At 51.8% G+C, this 17,919-nt stretch overlaps 1 protein-coding gene across 9 annotated transcripts in view; it reads right to left on the reverse strand.

Annotated features, from left to right (window-relative positions):
* Positions 1–17,459, reverse strand: part of LOC122379297 (CUGBP Elav-like family member 3-B) — a 131,797-nt gene extending 114,338 nt beyond the window's left edge. For 4 of the 9 annotated variants that reach the window (XM_043361361.1, XM_043361358.1, XM_043361360.1 and 1 more), the window contains exon 1: positions 16,874–17,403. In XM_043361361.1, coding sequence (XP_043217296.1) covers positions 16,874–17,258 — 385 coding nt within the window. In that variant the 5' untranslated portion in view covers positions 17,259–17,403. Of the gene's footprint in view, positions 1–16,873 lie in introns of all 9 variants that reach the window. The other 5 variants (XR_006256160.1, XM_043361359.1, XM_043361364.1 and 2 more) reach the window with 3 other exon arrangements.
* Positions 17,460–17,919: the final 460 nt, after the last annotated feature.

A 17,919-nucleotide genomic window follows, 5' to 3' on the forward strand; every position in this document is an offset into this window, starting at 1 on the left:
GTATTCAGATCGAATATGCACAGCGCCATCATCCGCCACGTCCACTAACGGTCAAATCAGACGACGCCCTTTCCCGGCCACCCACCGACGGCGCACTATCAGCGCTAGAGGACCGCCCTCGCGCGGTATCACACCGCTGGCTGTGGCCGCGTCGGTATCGGCGCCGGTCGTCGCCGGCGCGCCGCTGCTCGTCTATCTGCCGTCCAAATGAGCGCCCGGTATTGCTGCACAAAGCCTGACGAATGGCCGCAGCCGCGGCTCCCATAACGAGCCGAGCGCCGGCTGAGCGGTGATCGTCAGCGGTGCTATCATGACCGCCATCCCCGCGACACGGGAGACCGGTGCCGTCACGCGGCCACCAATGAGTCTCAGGGCGGGAGTTTGGTGAAAGGATGGTGAAATCATGACGTACTGCTTGGAGTTGGAACGGTGATGATGTAGATGATTTAGGTGTCAAAGTGGGATATATGTTGGAAAATCGTTTGTGATGATGTTACAAAGAATAATTCCGACGAAATAGAGCATGATGCACATTGGCATCATTTAAAATCTACCCACCACTCCTTCGTAATTTACGAAAGTGCCATAAATTCGCACACCCTTTAAATATGTAGAGCTGCTGGATTTGCTTTTTTCTGCATCCGACTGGCTGAGACGCCCTGAGATTCAGCCAAGCGGTTTATCAGACTGAATATTCGGGACGGAGAGAAGCGACAGTCGAGTTAAGGGCCGAGCGAAAGATGAACAGGACGCTTCGTGATTGATGGTCTCTGTTTTATCTTGAAGCGCGCCCCAGAGAATGACAAAGCCGCAAAATGCGTTTCTGTTTTTCATCATAAAGAGGCTCAGGGGGCTAAGCTAGCAAAAGTTACCGCCTCCGTTCCGAGCGAACTGAAATGCATGCCTTCTGCAGCTAGGGATGAGTGCTCCCTTTGGACGTTGAGATAGTAGGTCACGCTAGCAACACGCAGCAATATCAATAGGCAAGTTTTACATTCGGACGTCATGTCCACGATTATCAAAATTACTAATCACAAAATGTTGATAGAATCCGAAAAGATAGACAATCTAAACAAAAACACTCGTGGATCCTTAGCCACTGCTGCATTGAAGAGCAGCAGTTTTGGCAGCCACCATCGCCGAGGGACGGCACGGGGGGAGCGCTGAGGCGTGCAAACTCCACGCCGCCCCGGCGCGCGCCACTGGAATCAAACACGGGGGAAAGGCGCGGCGAGGAAAAACAACAGACGACGGCGCCGTGAATGGCAAACGGTCGCTCTCCCACGGCGAGTAGCGCCGCTTCCCGGGAGAGGAAATGTCAGCCAGTGTCCACAGAGGCTGGAGGGCGGCCGCGCGCCACCGCCGCGGTAAAGGTCAGCACCGTCCGCCAGCCGACTCACCAGCCGCCGATGGAGCACAGCAGCCCGTCCCAACACTGAGACAGCCTGACACCGGCCAGGGGAGCCCTTCGGACATTGGACAGCCCTCACGTGAAGGCTGTGATCCCACCGTGATGTTGAGTCACAAGGGCAGTGGTGCAGCACCGTCACAGAAGTTGATAAACTCCTTCATTTTCGTTGCCATGAACACGTATATGCATTGCACAAGGCGCATGTGCTGATTGCCATAATGCACGCACTCGGGCAAATTATACATAATTGAAGAAACTACTAGCTAACTAGCTTGCGTGCCTGTCCTTCGAAAGACGTGTCTATTCGCTGTGATAAAGACCGATTACATCAAGGCCACGTAATACAACATTAATTGCTTCAAACAACCAACTGACATGACAAACGTAAGGCGTTTGACTACGTAAACGCTTCTGTAAAATGCTCAAGTATGTAGTTGAATTCACCTAAAATAATACTACAACACCGCATATGTGAAACAAAGTTACCCCCACTCCCATGTCGGATTTCCGCTAGCACGCCGCAGTGGGGTTTCTATGTGTATAATCCATTTTTAGGGCGCCGATCGATCGATGGGGTGCGTGTCGCGGCGCACTGTGAACGACCCGGCGATGGTGCACCATTGAGTCTGCACTGTGACGGCGTCCAGCGACAGAGTCCGCCGTCCTAAGGACGATTACTCGAGCCGCACCCGCCGGCTCATTATAGTAATTGCCAATTTGGCCGGGGGCGGATCGCAAAAGAGCGGGCGCTATCGATGTAATTTCGGCGCGTTGTTTGTTCGTCCGTCCGGCGGTGCCTGCAGTGACCTTTGGAAGCGGACGGTGCGGAGCGGTGTGGGGAGTGGTGCGGAGCGGACCGCTGTCGGTCGGTGAGCCCATGGAAAGTGCGGCTAATGGGGGCAGACCACCGCCAACTGTCCAACTGTCCAACTGCCCGCCCACAGTGGGCGACTGAGTGACGGCTCGGGATAGTTGGCGAGCGTACGGTGCGAACAATACGGTCTGCAAACTACATCAAACACAGGTCGAAAGGTACGACCGCTGCCCCCACCATTAGAACACTTGGAAAGAGGTGCAGCGCTGGCGACGTGATAACAACTGTGAATAGGTCACGAATAACTGCAGCACTAGCTCATACAGCTGGCGTAAACATCATGAATAATTAACGGGGAATTGTGCACGTTGCGGTAAAATGTAGTGAATGCTTATACGATCATCTTTCAGCCTAAGTAACGCTCGTTGCACGAGCTGTGAAAGAGTAATCGTTATGCGCTTGCTTTTGCTCTGCCACGATTATTCCGAAAAAAAGAAGAAGAACGAGAAGACACAAGTTGGTGTGCTTCTCGTTCCTATAGATTAGCACAATAGCTGACAGTTAGCGTGACGAGCCCTAATTGGACAATAACTGGACCGGGTCATCAATCTTTGTCTCAACAACATTAATTCAACTCACTTCTTCCTCCTCCCGCCACTACCATCCACCACTTTACAGAACCTCTACAACCTGTATAGTGTGCGCGTGTGTCGTCGCTCACCCCTGCCGCCACAACGCAGGACCAGGGAGGGGTAGCGAGGGGAGGGGAGGGTCCACCACCCAATCAGGTCCAGTGTGTGGTCCATCGCTCACTGGGAGAGAGCCGTCGGCCAGCGGCACACAATAGGCGCCCCCGCCGGCCGACCGCGCACACCCGGCATGCATCACGGAGCGCACACGATGGCACGGCCCGGCACCCCCGCCCACTGCCCCTGCCCCTCCCCCGCCCCCTCAGCGGCGCCGCAAGGGCGATAGGCTGGCCACAGGCAGGGCGGGGTAACTGGGGGCGCGAAACGTAATGGCACCATCGAAAAGCATCGAATATATATAAATGCCAAAAAATAATCTCAGACATCCTCGCCACATCTAAAAGTTAACCCATAGGCATTATCTTCTTAACACGCGCACCGACGGGGGGGGCGGATATCCGCCCCCCGCGAGGACAGTCCTCAATTGAGGACTGTCCTCGCGTAGTGTGATTCTTAGCACCGAATGATGTGTTCATCTCCGTTCCGTCGTTTCCATCCTCAGGATAGTCAAATCCTTCTACTCCACGCCTCCACCCCCTGTTCCGGGGTGAACGGCCACCTTTTTCTCATGTGGCTAGCTCCACACCAGGAACAGGCCTGTAGCCGGGTGCGGTGACCGTTAGGGGCAGGGTGGACTGTCCACTGGACGGGCTCAGCCCCGACGGGTCACCAGCGTACCCGCCAAGCCCAATGTCTCCCTCCCCCTAATTCCTATCATCCCTCCGGCTCTGAAGTGGTCTTGTTAGACCGAAAGAGCCTAGGCCCCCCCCCCCCCCTCAAACAAAAACGTGAAAAGGGGAGGAAAAGCGAGTTCAGGGATTGCGGCATTATCATTAAACTCATGGCTATAGCGGACGCAAAATATGAGCCACTGCTCCAGTCGACTCCCACCAGCTGAGACTTTCCATTATACAATTCATACCAACGACATAATTGTAGCACAACACCTGCTCTTGCAATCGATCTCAACGACCGGCCGCCGCAATAACAGGCTACTAAATGAGGCGTCGTTTCGACTCGACGGTCGGTGCTTATTCTGCTAACCTCTAAATAGATGCCCCACTCAATAAGTACCTAGCTTAGCAGTCGACGATCCTGTTAAACGTGTCTTTATTCACGTTCGTAGTGTTGGCTATACTGGCAAAAATGGGGTAGGTAGGTAGGTAGCACATTTTGCCACAAACGTTTGAGAAGTTGCAGTTTCATTGAGAGGGAAAATTCGTCAGAAATTACCAAAGGCTATCTCTAAAACTTAAACCTAGTATTTGAATACGCTTAAATTCGATTCAGGGAAACAACAATAGATCTGCCTCACTGTAAATTTGCACATCAATACAGTGTGCCCCTGGGGCTCGGTAGGGACCCTTGAACAGCATGAATAAAACACAAGCAACCGTTAAACTCTGCATCGAAATACGACAGTCGCAAAATCTGGCTGAGCAGCTTCTAAAGGCTGTGCGGTGTAGTCCGAGTTGCCGCCCTTATACGCATTTATGTATAAGTTTAAGTGTGTGTGCGACTTGTAGAGGCAAAGCTATGCGTTTCAGGTTGGACATGCACGAACGAATGTGTATAAAAGTAAATGTTGCCTCAGTTTCTTAGCCATGTTTCATCTTTTTATAAACACAGGACAGAGCTGGTACGAATAACTGATATATCGATTCCTAAGTAAATGATTTCTTATAATTTCTCAGGACGAAACTGTAACTGAAAGTTGGGTTATCTCAGGTTGAGTTAACTGCAGTTGGATCTGGGTTTGTCCGGTGTTGTAGATTGGTAAGAAACATGCGACTCTCAGCGGTCGCATCACCATGATTGAAAATTATTTACTCTACTCACATCCTAAGATGTCGGAGAAAGCGTATATACGGCGGCATAGAAACCGCAAATGTGAATTCCAAAAATACGATACCAAATCCTAAAATATGTGTAATTACGCTTCACCAAACGAAAATATTAGAACCCGAGTACGGGCTGCTATAAAAAGCAAACTACCAGCTTACGTTGCTCATTAATGGCCGGGAGAGCTTTATACCGCGACCATCAACATCGCTCTACACCAGACGACTCTGTCATGGCATGCCCCCTCCCCCTCCCCTCCACGCAGCTCATCGCTCTGCATGTCACACGCGGTGCTGTGGCAGCTGCGTCCCGTCTGCCGCCGCCGCGCCGGTCCCCGCCGCGCTGTCGGGAGTGACGGCGGACGGGAGGTGGCACACCGACAGAGACGGACACAGCCATTCAGCGGGACCACTCCCGGCGACAGGCGACTGAGTGCGAGCAGTTGGCAGCGGTGACGGGCCACAACAAAGGTGGAGGACTGGAGTGGAAGGACGAGAACATACAGACCAAATGGAGAATGGGAGTAAGCTGTATGTTAGCTAAAATGGATGAAGATATGTGTTCCCTGTTCTTGTAGTGATCCAAGGTTAATTACGAGTATTCATAAAACGGCATCGCAAAAAAAACGAAATCTAATGAAAACATAAATGGGTGAATTTTGTCAACATGTCAACCACACTTTCATCTGACAAATACCTTTTCAAGTTCGTTGTAGTTGTTCCCCGCGACATACACAACACATATTATTCCAAATGATCAGAAGGAGTGCATTGTCTAATGTGACTGGCTTCGCAGCTTCGCTCTGGCGTCCATTTTGTTCACACTGAACAGCGGCTTTATGGCGAATCAAAACAACCTCACGAAGTCACAATGGGTTTAACGGGTGTAAAATTATGCTGCTGGCCGCAAAGGTGGATTTAAAATAAAGGGAACACAAAAGAAACGCATCAATCTTGTTGGGTCATAAATTAAACTGGAAGACATCCCCACGCATTCTTATGTTTCCTAAATGTTTTAGACCGTCAAATCGCCACGCCAAGCTTTTCTTTTATATGAGGACGAGGGAAAACGAGTTTCATCTTTCGTTCGATACATATATCACTAAGTCAAACATATGAAATAAAACGGTAGACTTTACCGTCAAAAGTGTTAAAATATGAAATAAAACAGGCCAAATCAAGTTTCCAACATAATCTAATGTGGAGTAACTTTACTCTACTAAAACTGTCATGCATAAACATTGGTGCAGCTGTAAATGACTCATTCAGTTCCGAGCGGCTCTAAGCAGCTCCCGCCGCCGGGTTCCCCAGCCGCCGAGCGAGCCGCCGTCATCTGGCCGCCCGCATCCGGCCCGTGCCGCCCCGGCGGCGGCAGTGGCGTCGTCTCGCTGCAGGGCGGCTATCAGCGCCCGGCCTCCGCGTCGCGCGCGACGGCCATTACCGCTCTGGCGGCGGCGGAGCCCGCTGAGCGCCGCCACCCATCGCCAGAGGATCACCGGCCAATTGGCGACGGTGTCAAAACAGGGCCGGCACGATGATCGCGGCCGTTAGCGTCGACTCGGTTATCGCCGGCCGTGCCGCGCCGCCTGCGACAGACGGGCGCCGGACCGAGGCCCACAGGCGGCGGCGACACACAAACAACCCGGTCAGCGCGGCGCGGGCGGCCAGTCCGCCAGCGGCACTGATCCGGCCACTATGGCCCCACCAGATCGAACGCCAAATGGGATTCCCGACGCGCCCTCCGTCATCCATTCTTCGGCGGACGACTATTGGGGAGCCGCTTTTTGGTGTGCCGGACTGGCCATCGCCTAGGTCCTCGACCAATATCCCTGCTGCGCTATTCAGATTGTGTTCCATCATCCCGGCGCCTTCCTCGTCCACTCAATCATTTCGTGAGCTTTTTCAGTTGCTCCTCCCTCCAAAAGCTCAGCTGTTTTCGCTGATGCATCCCTCGCTGACCTATACCATGCACTCAGCTACGCTAGTCACGCTTTTTTCTTCCAGTTCACGTTCTCTGTCCTCTTCCTACATCCCTCCAAACCCGGTTTTCTCCCCCTCAGTTAACTTCTCTCTCCCTCGAGACCCGTGCCATCTCCATATTTGGCACCCCTCTGCCTCCAGATTCCTCTCTCCTCTCTGGCTCATATCTCTCCCTCTCCCTCCTAGCTCTGCTCTCCAGCTGATGCCTCCCCTCTCCCTCGGCTGCCGACTCTCCCCTCGGGCTGATATATCTCTCTGCCTCTCCCCTCGGACCCCGCTCTCCCCTCTGGCCCGGTTGACGCGGCTCCCCGCCAGCCGCTGCACTGGCTGCCACCATCGATCGGGCGGTAGTGACCGAGACTCGCCGGAAACCACACGACGCTAGCCGCTGTCCTATGGTGATGAGTTGGGGGTGGAAGGCGCGCGAGCTGGGGAACTGGGAGGATATTCTGCCTCTCTTCATGCTGCTTTATCAAAAGCGAGCTAAGAAACATGCCGAAAAAATCTTAGGAATCATTTACTCTTTTCAATGTAGGAGACAAAAAAAAAAATAAATTCGCTTAAATCATTAATTAATATCTTATGAAAAGTGTGTTTTTCTTTTCATATCGGGGAACTGACTCTGTATGGTAGAAACAGTCCAGCCTGCTGGCCCAAGTTCCCAAAGGGACCGGTTGGCGAGCGTTCCAAATTCAGCAACGTCAAAGACGCTTGCAGTGAGTACAGAAAACATTTAGAGTACGGATGTCACTAGCTCATGTGATCTCCAGTCAAAGATTAGAAAAACGTCACTTCAGTACCAGGGTTACAAAGACACGTCAGGGCACGTAACGGAGGATTTGGTGCAATAATTTACAATGACTTGGTGTCATGTCTTTAACTAAAGCACACACCGTTTGCTGATGAGAAACTGAGCCGCCTCCGGATTCAACAACTTATCGTGAAAGAATTTAGCTACTAACGAATAATTTTTGACATCACATGGTTCATTGTTATGCACTGCACAGTGCACAATATGCAGTGACCTATTCGAGCACAAATGGGACTTCATGTTGGCTGCTGGCGGGTGAATAAGTAGGCTATTCAAGCCAGCAGCTTGCACTCAAATACTTATACAAGTGGACTCAAATTTATCACGATCTTAAGCAAATTAGTCATTCTGGCTATTCAGATTGTCGCAGCGATAAGCGTGTTTGCGAGCGGTTGAAAAACTAACTGACGAACACAAGAGTCGAGTTTCATTTATTATGCAGAGAACACTTAATCAATCTTCATAAAAAGCGACGCCCTGGTACGTAAATCAAACAAGTGGGCAGGATTTGACGTACTAAAATAATTTTAGCAAAAAAAAAATGTGGTCTCCTACCACTAAACTCCTATACCATTTCACTTATATCCCTTCCTAAATTTTAGGAAAGACGCTCACACCAAGCTTCCAATACACGCGGGATTGTAAGCCCGACATGCCCATCAAAGTGGAATGATATTTTGTAAGTACAGCCATCTCCTTGGCTGCACGCTGGAAGTAAGTACCGTTTAGGAGTGGCCGCTATCGCTTCACCATCATTTCAGGCTGCGACGGGCTGCGGTTTCAGATGCTATGCGGCACAGCCTACTGTTCAGGCGCTCACTGCTGCTGCCATCTAGCGGCAAGGTTATAAGTACTCCCAGCCAAGCGTCGCGCGGCTGCAGGCCGAGAGAGATCGCTTCTAATCTTGAGACGTGTTGATTGCAAAATAAACACAATTTGACCGTTTTATGCTTCAGCTTAGGTCAGGTGTCGTTTATAATGACACACAGATCATTTTTGTGCCAGTCTGGACTGAGATTTGCCTTGGGGAAAGCTGCAGCTTTATCCTGTTCCCTAAGAACCAGTTCCATCCTAAGCATTGAGCATGAAATGAAGTAATTCTCATTTCACTAAAGTAGCAGCCACTATTAATTATCTGTTCCTGCATACAGAGCAGGTCATTACGGAGCTCCCCTGGCGTGGCCCCCATCTAGCCGATCTGGACTACCCCTTTGACCTGCCTGGTCCTGCCCGAGCTGCTTGACTCAGCCCCGTCTGTCCGGCCTTAGTTTGCCCTGTCTGACCAGCCTGAATCTACCCCTGTCTGACCAGCCCGAGTCTACCCTTTCTGACCTGCCTGGACCTTCCCTGTCTGACCTGTCTGACCCTACCCCGTCTGACCGCCTGACACTGCCTCTGCGGGTCAATGGTGTGTGGCCAGCGGCTGTGGTGGCCCCGGCGGACACCGGCTGACGGCCGTCTTTAGCGGAGCCAACACCAATAATGGTAGTGGGCCACGGGGGTGCGACGATAGCCCCCTCCTCCCCTCCCCGGCGCCTATAGACACGGCCGGCGGGGGGCGGCGGCGGCACGGCGATAAGCGACGGCTTTCTAGCCATCACTTATCGATAAAGCCGCCGACCGCCGGCCTATCGGCCCATCTAGAACCGTCGGCCGCCGACCTGGAGCGAACGATGGATGAGTTGTTTGGGTAGCGCTGCCTCACCGAAAGCACCATATGCGTAATTGGACAGTTGACGAAAGTTCTGACAGCATCTATTTAAAGAACGATCAGCCTTTCGGTCAAAATAATCCGACGAGATAGCACTGGGAGCCGTGGTATGTCGCAGATACACCGATGACTTGGTTGGACTCGAAGTCAGCCGATTATGGAAACAGCGGCCGGACTTCAGTTTATACGAGAAAGACTTACTTCCTGAGAGTCCAGAGCGGCAGCTTTTCCGGCGATACCCAGACCAGATCGTCCGGACCGCAATGTCGTTTCTTTGGATGGTTGTTTGGGGCGGCCGGGCCCATCTCCCGAAAATTATCGGCGGAGGTTGGGAAGACGGTTTACGAAACTCACTCGGTTCTAGGAAAGCCAGGGCAAATCGGGCCCAAAAGCCAACAAAAGTTAGCAAGCAGCATGGATAGTATGCAAACAGAATGAAGGTTTATCACCAAAACAGACGGTTCATCGCTAGCACGAGTGGAAAAATGGATATAGTGATTATTTTCTTTAAAAAATGTCATTAAGCCATCATGCCAGTGTCCTTGCATGCGTATGTGCAATGCCAATAAGTACTCACCAATGCATGTGTCTGAGTGTTTGCACGCTCAAGTGAGTCCACGCCCGCGTGCACACTGCACGTGTGTCTCCGTCTGTGGAAGTGAGTCTGTATGTGTGCCTCTGTGTGTATGTATGTCTATTTCTACTGTCTGTGTGTCTGTGTCCAGCCCGTCTGTTGTTTGCGTGTGGGTGTGCACGTCTGTACGACGCCGTTGTGTCGCCACGCCACACCGCGCCGGGGCCCGCCTTTCAGGCCGGCTGCACACACACAAAGGGCGCCGTCCGAGCCACCGTTCGATGCCCCCTCCTCGAGCCACAGCGGCACATTGTGTCACCGCGGCGAGTATAGAGCGCCTGCCTGGCCGCGACACACGGGGCGGGGCGGTGCACCTGTGGCAGCCCCCGGTGGGGGCGGAACGTATCGAACTGGAGCGTGATGGGCGAATACAGTCATCAACACATCATGGCCGGTGATAAGACGAGGATACTACGATAAAAGTGAAATCCGGACGCCGACAGCTGTTTTTGTATCCAAACCAATGTAATGGTTTATAAGCTATTATGAAAACGCGCGTACACGTTCAGTTGAAACGACCGGTGTCTACCGCGCACGGGATGGTGTCATATGCGTAGCCCGTGGGCGTAGCGATCTACAGGCTCCTCAGTATTTTCCGAACCATGAAGCTCGTAAATCTTCCATCAAGCTAAAGTCATGCAGTAAAAGTGGGCATAGTCACTTGGCTCTTCGATCTACCGTGCTACATTGAAGCTTAACTTGAATAAGCTGCATGACCAAGAGGTGATAAAATTACCAGGTATGACAAGGAAGCTCATCCAAAGGTGGAGGTAACTCTCATCCAATTGTGGCCTTGGGTGGCTCTTGCCGTGCCCGTAATCATAAGATGGCATGATTCACGCAGCCACTTCAATATTTTGTTCCAAATCACTGACACGATATTGCTTACAGGGCTGGAATCTAGAGTTTCCGCTTCATTACAATGGGTAGGAGAAACAAAACTAAAATGCAGTCATAAATCCAAAGCGAAAATAGCCGCAGCAGCTTTTCCCTTTTATCTGGGACGGTTTGCTTTTCATGACAAATGCACATGTTTCGTTGCAAATATTATTTGTCTTCCAGGCCATTTCGGCCCTGATACGGACATATCACGTCTGTCGATCACAGCTAACTGTGAGGCTGCCTCATGGTCCTCGGGCACTGCCTGATTCTTCGGTCCAGTTTCATCGCAAGATTGGAGTCTGGCGAACGGAACAGCGGCGCCTGTTGTTGCATCTAGCGGACCATATTATCTGACTCCGCGACAATCCCAAGGCGCTGCACGGTGGCAGAAACAATTAACCTACTCACAGCCACCCTCGCCGGCGGGAGACGCAGTCGGAGGCCGGAGGGTTCCGGCATCGGAGGCGTGGTTAGGGGGAGAGGAGGGAGGAGAGGGGAGAGGAGAGAGGGACAGGAGCGGAGAGGAGAGGAGGAAAGGGAGGAGAGGGAAAGAAGGGGTAGGAGTTTCGTAGAATAGAGTAGTGAAGAGGAGAGAAATAGAAAGGAGAGGAGACGGCAGTGCTGTCATTAGGTAAGTCTGTGGAATAACGGCGTGACCACAATCAAACCAAAGACTGGTTCTTCCACATACAAGTCGCCAGTCGGGACAGCCACCAAACCACCAACACTGAACCACAGCCGCGCCCGGATGACCACCCCGACAGGCCGGGTAGTTTCATCTTTCTGGCCGTCTGGCCATGACAACCCATCAGAGCGCACGATTTACGCAGCGCTTGGGAGTGAACCGGCTGAGCCTAACGGCGTATCGGACCGTGTGATTTGTGTCAAACTGGCCACAGATCACGTCAGAACGGCGCAGAGCACTGAAGCTTGACGCAGATAATATCCTTGGTGTTCGTGCGTGGAGGTAATGTAATTAAACATCGCAGCGTAGAAGTAATGCAGAGTATGCTCAGGCAAGTAAGCAGGCAGGCATGGGCATTGGATAAACATTTAGGTAACTATTCACTAATTGTATTATATGGTGTCGCGGGTGCAAGGTTATCTAGGTCCTCATTTGTGTACTTTTTTCGACGTTTATCATTTTCCTTGCAGCCTTCACCAGCGATATAGGATGAGCGCGCTTCAGGTGCACTGCAACGGTCCAGCCTGGCATCAAGGGTGCTGTGTGGGCACCGGCCGGACTGTATTCCGATGGTAATGAGAAACGGACGCTCACGCAATCATATTTCCAACTTTCATCTCCGCAGTTACGCACGCACTAATCAACATTTATGGAGCCTCGGGCTGACATAAATTGTCTTCTGATTTCCAGAAGCATAAATGATAGAATTTTCTTCAACTTCTCCTGGGCCGAGAAGTGACTGGCGACATTTTTCACATTATCACCGACAACGACGACAGTTATTCCCTCCATAATCTCATCGCAGTGCTATGATTACCAGCCACTTCGCTTTATCATGGCCCAGCATAAGTTTTGACGTAGTTTAAAACCATTGAACAGCTCCACTATCGTCAAGCAATGTTCGATTATGAATTATTTCACGAAGTACGCAAATACTAACTTAGAATGTAATCCGCCACAATTGCCACCAATTATTGAATAGCACAGACGGTTGGAATTACAGACAAGGTGCAGCATAAGCTTCTTCTCCATATCCGCGAGGCGGTCTCCAGTGTTTGTTTCATATCCAGAGACCAGAGTCCAATAATGTCATATATCCATTCGCCCCCCCCCCCCCATTGCACATTCTGTGAGACATTAGAGAAATGAACAAAGCCATCCCATTTCGAAAACAAGCACTACAATCAAAGAGTTAAGCATTTTGTCGATGGTTTTCACTATCTCTTCCCCCATCGTCTGATTTATGAGACGCAGCGTTCGAAGGCATACGGAAAACATTCCATTGTGTGACGACAGTCCGCCAAATCCGTCCCATATTAGATTTAAACTCGATTTCACCGGAACCCGTTCCACGAAAGGCACTCGAATCCATCGTTTGGCAGCCACGTCGTATGCAGATAAAGTCAAGTAAGCACATCCACCTCAGAGTTTCCGACCTTTTTCAGCTCTCGCAGACCGTTGAACAAAAATGTGAAACTGTCAATGCCTCCGATCAGGTTTGCAGTTCAAGCAAACAAAGTCTCACAAACTGTTCAATTGAAGAAAAGGATGAGCGTCGTCTCATCATTACCAAAATGAGACGTGGATTGCAAACAAAATCTTCACCCAAACTCACTTCATGGCCGGTCTAAGGCCAGAGTCGCTCCCCGGGCTGGCGACCAAAGCCGGAGTCGCTCCCCGGGCGGGCGACCAAAGCCGGAGTCGCTCCCCGGGCTGGCGACCAAAGCCGGAGTCGCTCCCCGGGCGGGCGACCAAAGCCGTGGAGGGAGCCATCCCCTGTCGGGAGCCGTGAAAAACCCGAGCACGATAAATGGCCTCCACTGTAACACATCGCCCCGGAGGGGGTCGGCGGACCGGCGGCAATCTAACGCTGGTCGTAATACGTCAGCGCCTGGGTGAGCTGGCGCCCGACCTGCGGCGGCGGCGGCGCCGGCGGCAATCGGGACCAGAACTGCGACCCAGCGGCAGCCGCACCGTGACGCCATGCAGGCGCAGTGCCGGCAGCCTGCAGGCCCCGCGGGTGCTGGCTGTATCTCGACAAGAAATGTCGCCTTTTGCCACGCAACGCCAACGCGGCTCCTGAGCTACATCTACAAACATTTCGCATGTGTCTGCAAAGAAACATAGGTACTTGTAATCAGCCCCCGTTCACGAGCTCCAGAATCCCTTTACCGTGACGTCACCACGGCGGTAGAATCTCCCTTCACCCATAGACATGCATGCAAATTTCATCATCTTTCGAGCGAGCTGGAGAAAAAAAAAAAACAAGGATTGTGTGTCATTAAATGTTATACCAATGTAACAATGAGTTCGCCTCATTACGATAGATGGGGCTGAAACTAAAGAATAGGACTATATCGAGCCAAAATCAGCAATTCAAATGACCCCTTCATTTGAACGTGAAGGATTTCCTCTGGTGACGTCACCACGGCGCCTTTATTTCCCTAGTGAACCAACCTGAGTAGTAAAGGAATCTTGCTTGTAATACCTACAATTCATATGTTTTTGGGAGTTGAGGACTGATTCAGCTTAGAGGAGTACGTTAAAAGTGCATTGCCTTTTTGTATTGTAATAACATAGGTAACTACGGTTCCACTTTCCCACTTTCCGTTTCTGGTCCGAGTAGTACTTTCAAAAACGAAAATGGTCGCTGGGCTCGAAGGGTAAGGAGCTGTTTTCCTGCAGGTTGACTAATTGCTCGACATTCTTAGTATAGGCTGAATAGCGCAGACACTAAATACGTCATTACGTGGCTTTCATTGTGTGTAGCTTCCCTTCCCGAGCCATTGACAACAATGCACCTATTGATCACTGTGAGATACGAACACTTGATAGGGCACTGCTGCTTACTTCACATTGGGCATAATAGACCACCCTTGAGATGTGCGCTTCATATGTGAGAAACTCACACCAATGTGCATAAAGAAACCCCACTGCCTTTTGTAATAATGCCTTTTCTAAAAGCATATTTTGAATGCCGTTTGTTCAACTACATGAACCGTGGGCAATTGCAGTGGCTGCGAGTTCCGTAAGAGGAACAGAAATTATAGTATGTATATCTATACATACTCCAAATAAGCATGCCTGTTGAACATCAGCATGCGTTGCCCTGATAAATAATGGAACGAAGTACCTAATACAAATAAAATTGAAAGTTTAGTCCGTTAAAAAAAAAAAAACATGAAAATGGACCCTATATCTATTGGGAAACTGAGGCGCCGCCAAGCTGCCCAGCAACCGCCCTGGGGAGGTAGCATGGCTGCGGCCTATTTGCCAAACAACCTGCCCGGCAATTGCATTGGTCGTCCGGCTTTTCCAGTCGCCTGCAGAGATATTGTCATGTTTGTGCTGCCTAAATACGCCAAATGGTCCCGCCACCAAAACAGTGGTTTCCATCAGGCTGAGCGCTGGCGATATAGACCGTAAAGGCGGAGCCAGCGGGGGGTATGGGGGACGGGAGGGGAGGCGGAAGCAGGGAGAGGAAGGAGGGGAGAGGGAAAGGGAGAGGGAGAGGGGAGCTGGCACAGGCTCTGAGGGGAGACTACTCTGGGATACTGGTAGGACCGTATATTGGGGAGCGGCCCACGGAAGACAATGGCCGATCGGAAACGTCCACAAAAAGGAGCCCCGGATCCACAAAAAGACCGGAGCCCACAGATGCCAGAGGCGCATATGAGACGTCATAAGCAGAACGCCAGTCTCGGCAGAATATTAATCGGGAAGTCACTATATAGTTATATCGTTCCGAAGACACGACCATCAAATCTATGACTTCTTTACGATTTTCGCAAGAGTCTGATTGTATTACCATCTTTGCATTACCTACACCAGATACCTAACAATTCATTAGCTTTGTGAAACTTGTTCACAAGTCTTTAATAAATGTGCAATAAAAACAAACAGATATACGAGCTAGGCATCAGGCCGACTCTCTAGTGCCCTGATCAGGCCATCAGTGTCGAGTCTCTAGGTATCTTCAATCAAGACATTTCCACCCTCCGCGCAAGGATGCCACAACAGGCATCTTATGCTGAGAATATCGTCCACAATAAAGGCATAGTGATATTTCCCAAAATTCGATTACTTTAGTACTCTCACTTACCGACTTATGGCGTCAGTCATAGTTGCATGATGCAATGACATTTAATTTCGACTAGCGTTTCCAATGGAAGGGGCGACGGCGATTAACTGGTTAATAGTTTACATTGTGGCATCCAATTCTGCTGCAATGGTCCTAACTCCATCAAAGGCAGACAATTTGGCCATATCAGGCAAGCTGTCACACACGAAGGCAGCCAACTAATAAGATAAAACTATTCGCAAGCAAATCGTGCAACAACGGTAGTTCTAATGGACGCTCTAATGGACTGAAAGTGGAACACTCGGAACGGACTGGAGGGCTGAATAAGTGAATGAGTGGTAATTTTATCAACCGAAGCGCATCATGTGAAACGAGGCGCAGCGATGGGTTTGATGCAGGGGCGATTGTTGTGGCGTTATCAACAGATTATGTCAGCGAAGTCAAAGTGGATGAGTGACGACACTGGGACAGACTGAGTTCAGCAGCGACAGCGAACTTTGCCAACGCTGACGACCAAGCGACAACCAGAGCTGAGCTCAAGGCCGAATGAATTATTGGGTTGCCAAGTAGCCAGGACACCAACAGCAGAAAAGTCCCGTGGGATTCGTATGAGATTTCGCTAGCATTGCATTCAGGAAACTTGAAGAAAACTGCTGGAGGCAAACTATGAAACTGTGAGTTATCTCTAAACAGTCCCGTCTTTCCAGATTTGTTATCCCTTAGCCCCCCCCCCCTCTCCAGCTCGGTTGCATTGCACGGCGAAATATAAGGTGACGCATGGTGTTCTCAATGAGCAGAGGGGAGCCCAACTGTCTCATAATGTCAGCTGAAGCGATCAAATCACCTCAGCCAGCCAACTATGCACCCCGTCCCCTCAGTATGCACACACCGCAAACCGCAAAACCACAAGCACGGGCACACGCAGCAACACGTGCACAGGGCCATGGGGGGGGGGGGGGCTGGCCCGCCCTCCTGCCGTCTGGATCCATCATCCTCAGGCCGTCCGCCGGGTACGAATGGCCAGCAACAGACATGTCACCTGTAGATTGCTCACGACACGGCCCACAAGTCACTGAGCGAGGCTCAACGGCCGTTACTGCAGGAGTTATTCAACAGTGCCAGAGCTAAGCCCGTAAGTGAGCCTAGCCCGTAATGTAATTGCCACCCCAAAGTGGGGACCCTCAAAGCGGTGTAAGGGTTATCCATTTTGGGAGCAGATAACCAACAGTTTCCCGTTACCGGCAACAGAGAGGCTGGCATTACGCCGGACTGACCTTTATGCATGCCGGTGAACTTGTCCTTGAGCACGCTCAGCTCATAAATGGCACCGAACTCCTCGAACATGGGTCGCAGGTCACGCTCCTCGAGATGCCGCGGGATCTGGCCAATGAACAGCTTCACAGTGTCCGGATCGCGGCAGGTGGGCGGCAGTGGCGGCGGGGGCGGCGGGATGGGCGCGGCCGCGGCCGCCGAGGCCGGGTCGCCCAGTTTGCCGGTCAGCAGCGGCGGCTGCGGGTAGGCCGCAAACAGCGCCGGGTCGCCCGGCAGCCCCGACAGGCCGGCGGGCAGGCCGCCAGAGAGGCTCGACAGGCCGCCGGCCAGACTGACGGGCAGTCCGCCGGACAGACTCGCCGGCAGCGGCGCCATGTTGTACAGCATCGTGCACTGGTTCGATCCACAGCACGGTCACACTGCCCGGGGCGCTGCCGGCGTGGCACTGGCGCCCCGCCGCCGCCGCCGCCGCCGGCCGCCGGTTTAATTGATCGGAGTGGCGCCGCGGCGCGGCGGGTTGGCGGCAGAGCGCACGCACCGCGGCAACACACGTGATCTGGCGGCCCGTCGGCGCCGACGAGGGCTCCGCTGCCGACGGCGGGGGAGGAGAGGAGGTGTTAGCGCGGGTGTCATGTGACAGGGGTGCCGGACAGGGGCGGTGGCAGGCACACGGACAGGGGGACGTGTCATGACAGGGAGCCATCGGGATGAGAGATGATGCATGTCCTCAGGAGAAACAACGGGAACTGTTCCATTAAACATAAGATCTCCATTAATATTACATCACACTCATTTAATGAACCCGGGACATGACAGTGGAAAATATGAGAAAACCACAATCTATAATTCATAGCGCGCTCCAAGAATGTCGGTCAACGAAGTTCATATTCAGCGCAGATATTGCCCAAACTTGGCTCAGATATCTTTAATAACCAAGTAGGTAGCTCATACGTTTATCCTAGCGCCCGTTCCCGCACCAAGCGTGCGAGCCATCTGGCCATCAGCTGCCCTGGAGTTTGGACTCGGACGATTATCGATTGGCAGCTCA

The sequence above is a fragment of the Amphibalanus amphitrite genome, unplaced genomic scaffold (genome assembly GCF_019059575.1).
Source record: "Amphibalanus amphitrite isolate SeventyFive unplaced genomic scaffold, NRLGWU_Aamphi_draft 000075F_arrow, whole genome shotgun sequence".
NCBI lineage: Eukaryota > Metazoa > Arthropoda > Thecostraca > Balanomorpha > Balanidae > Amphibalanus > Amphibalanus amphitrite.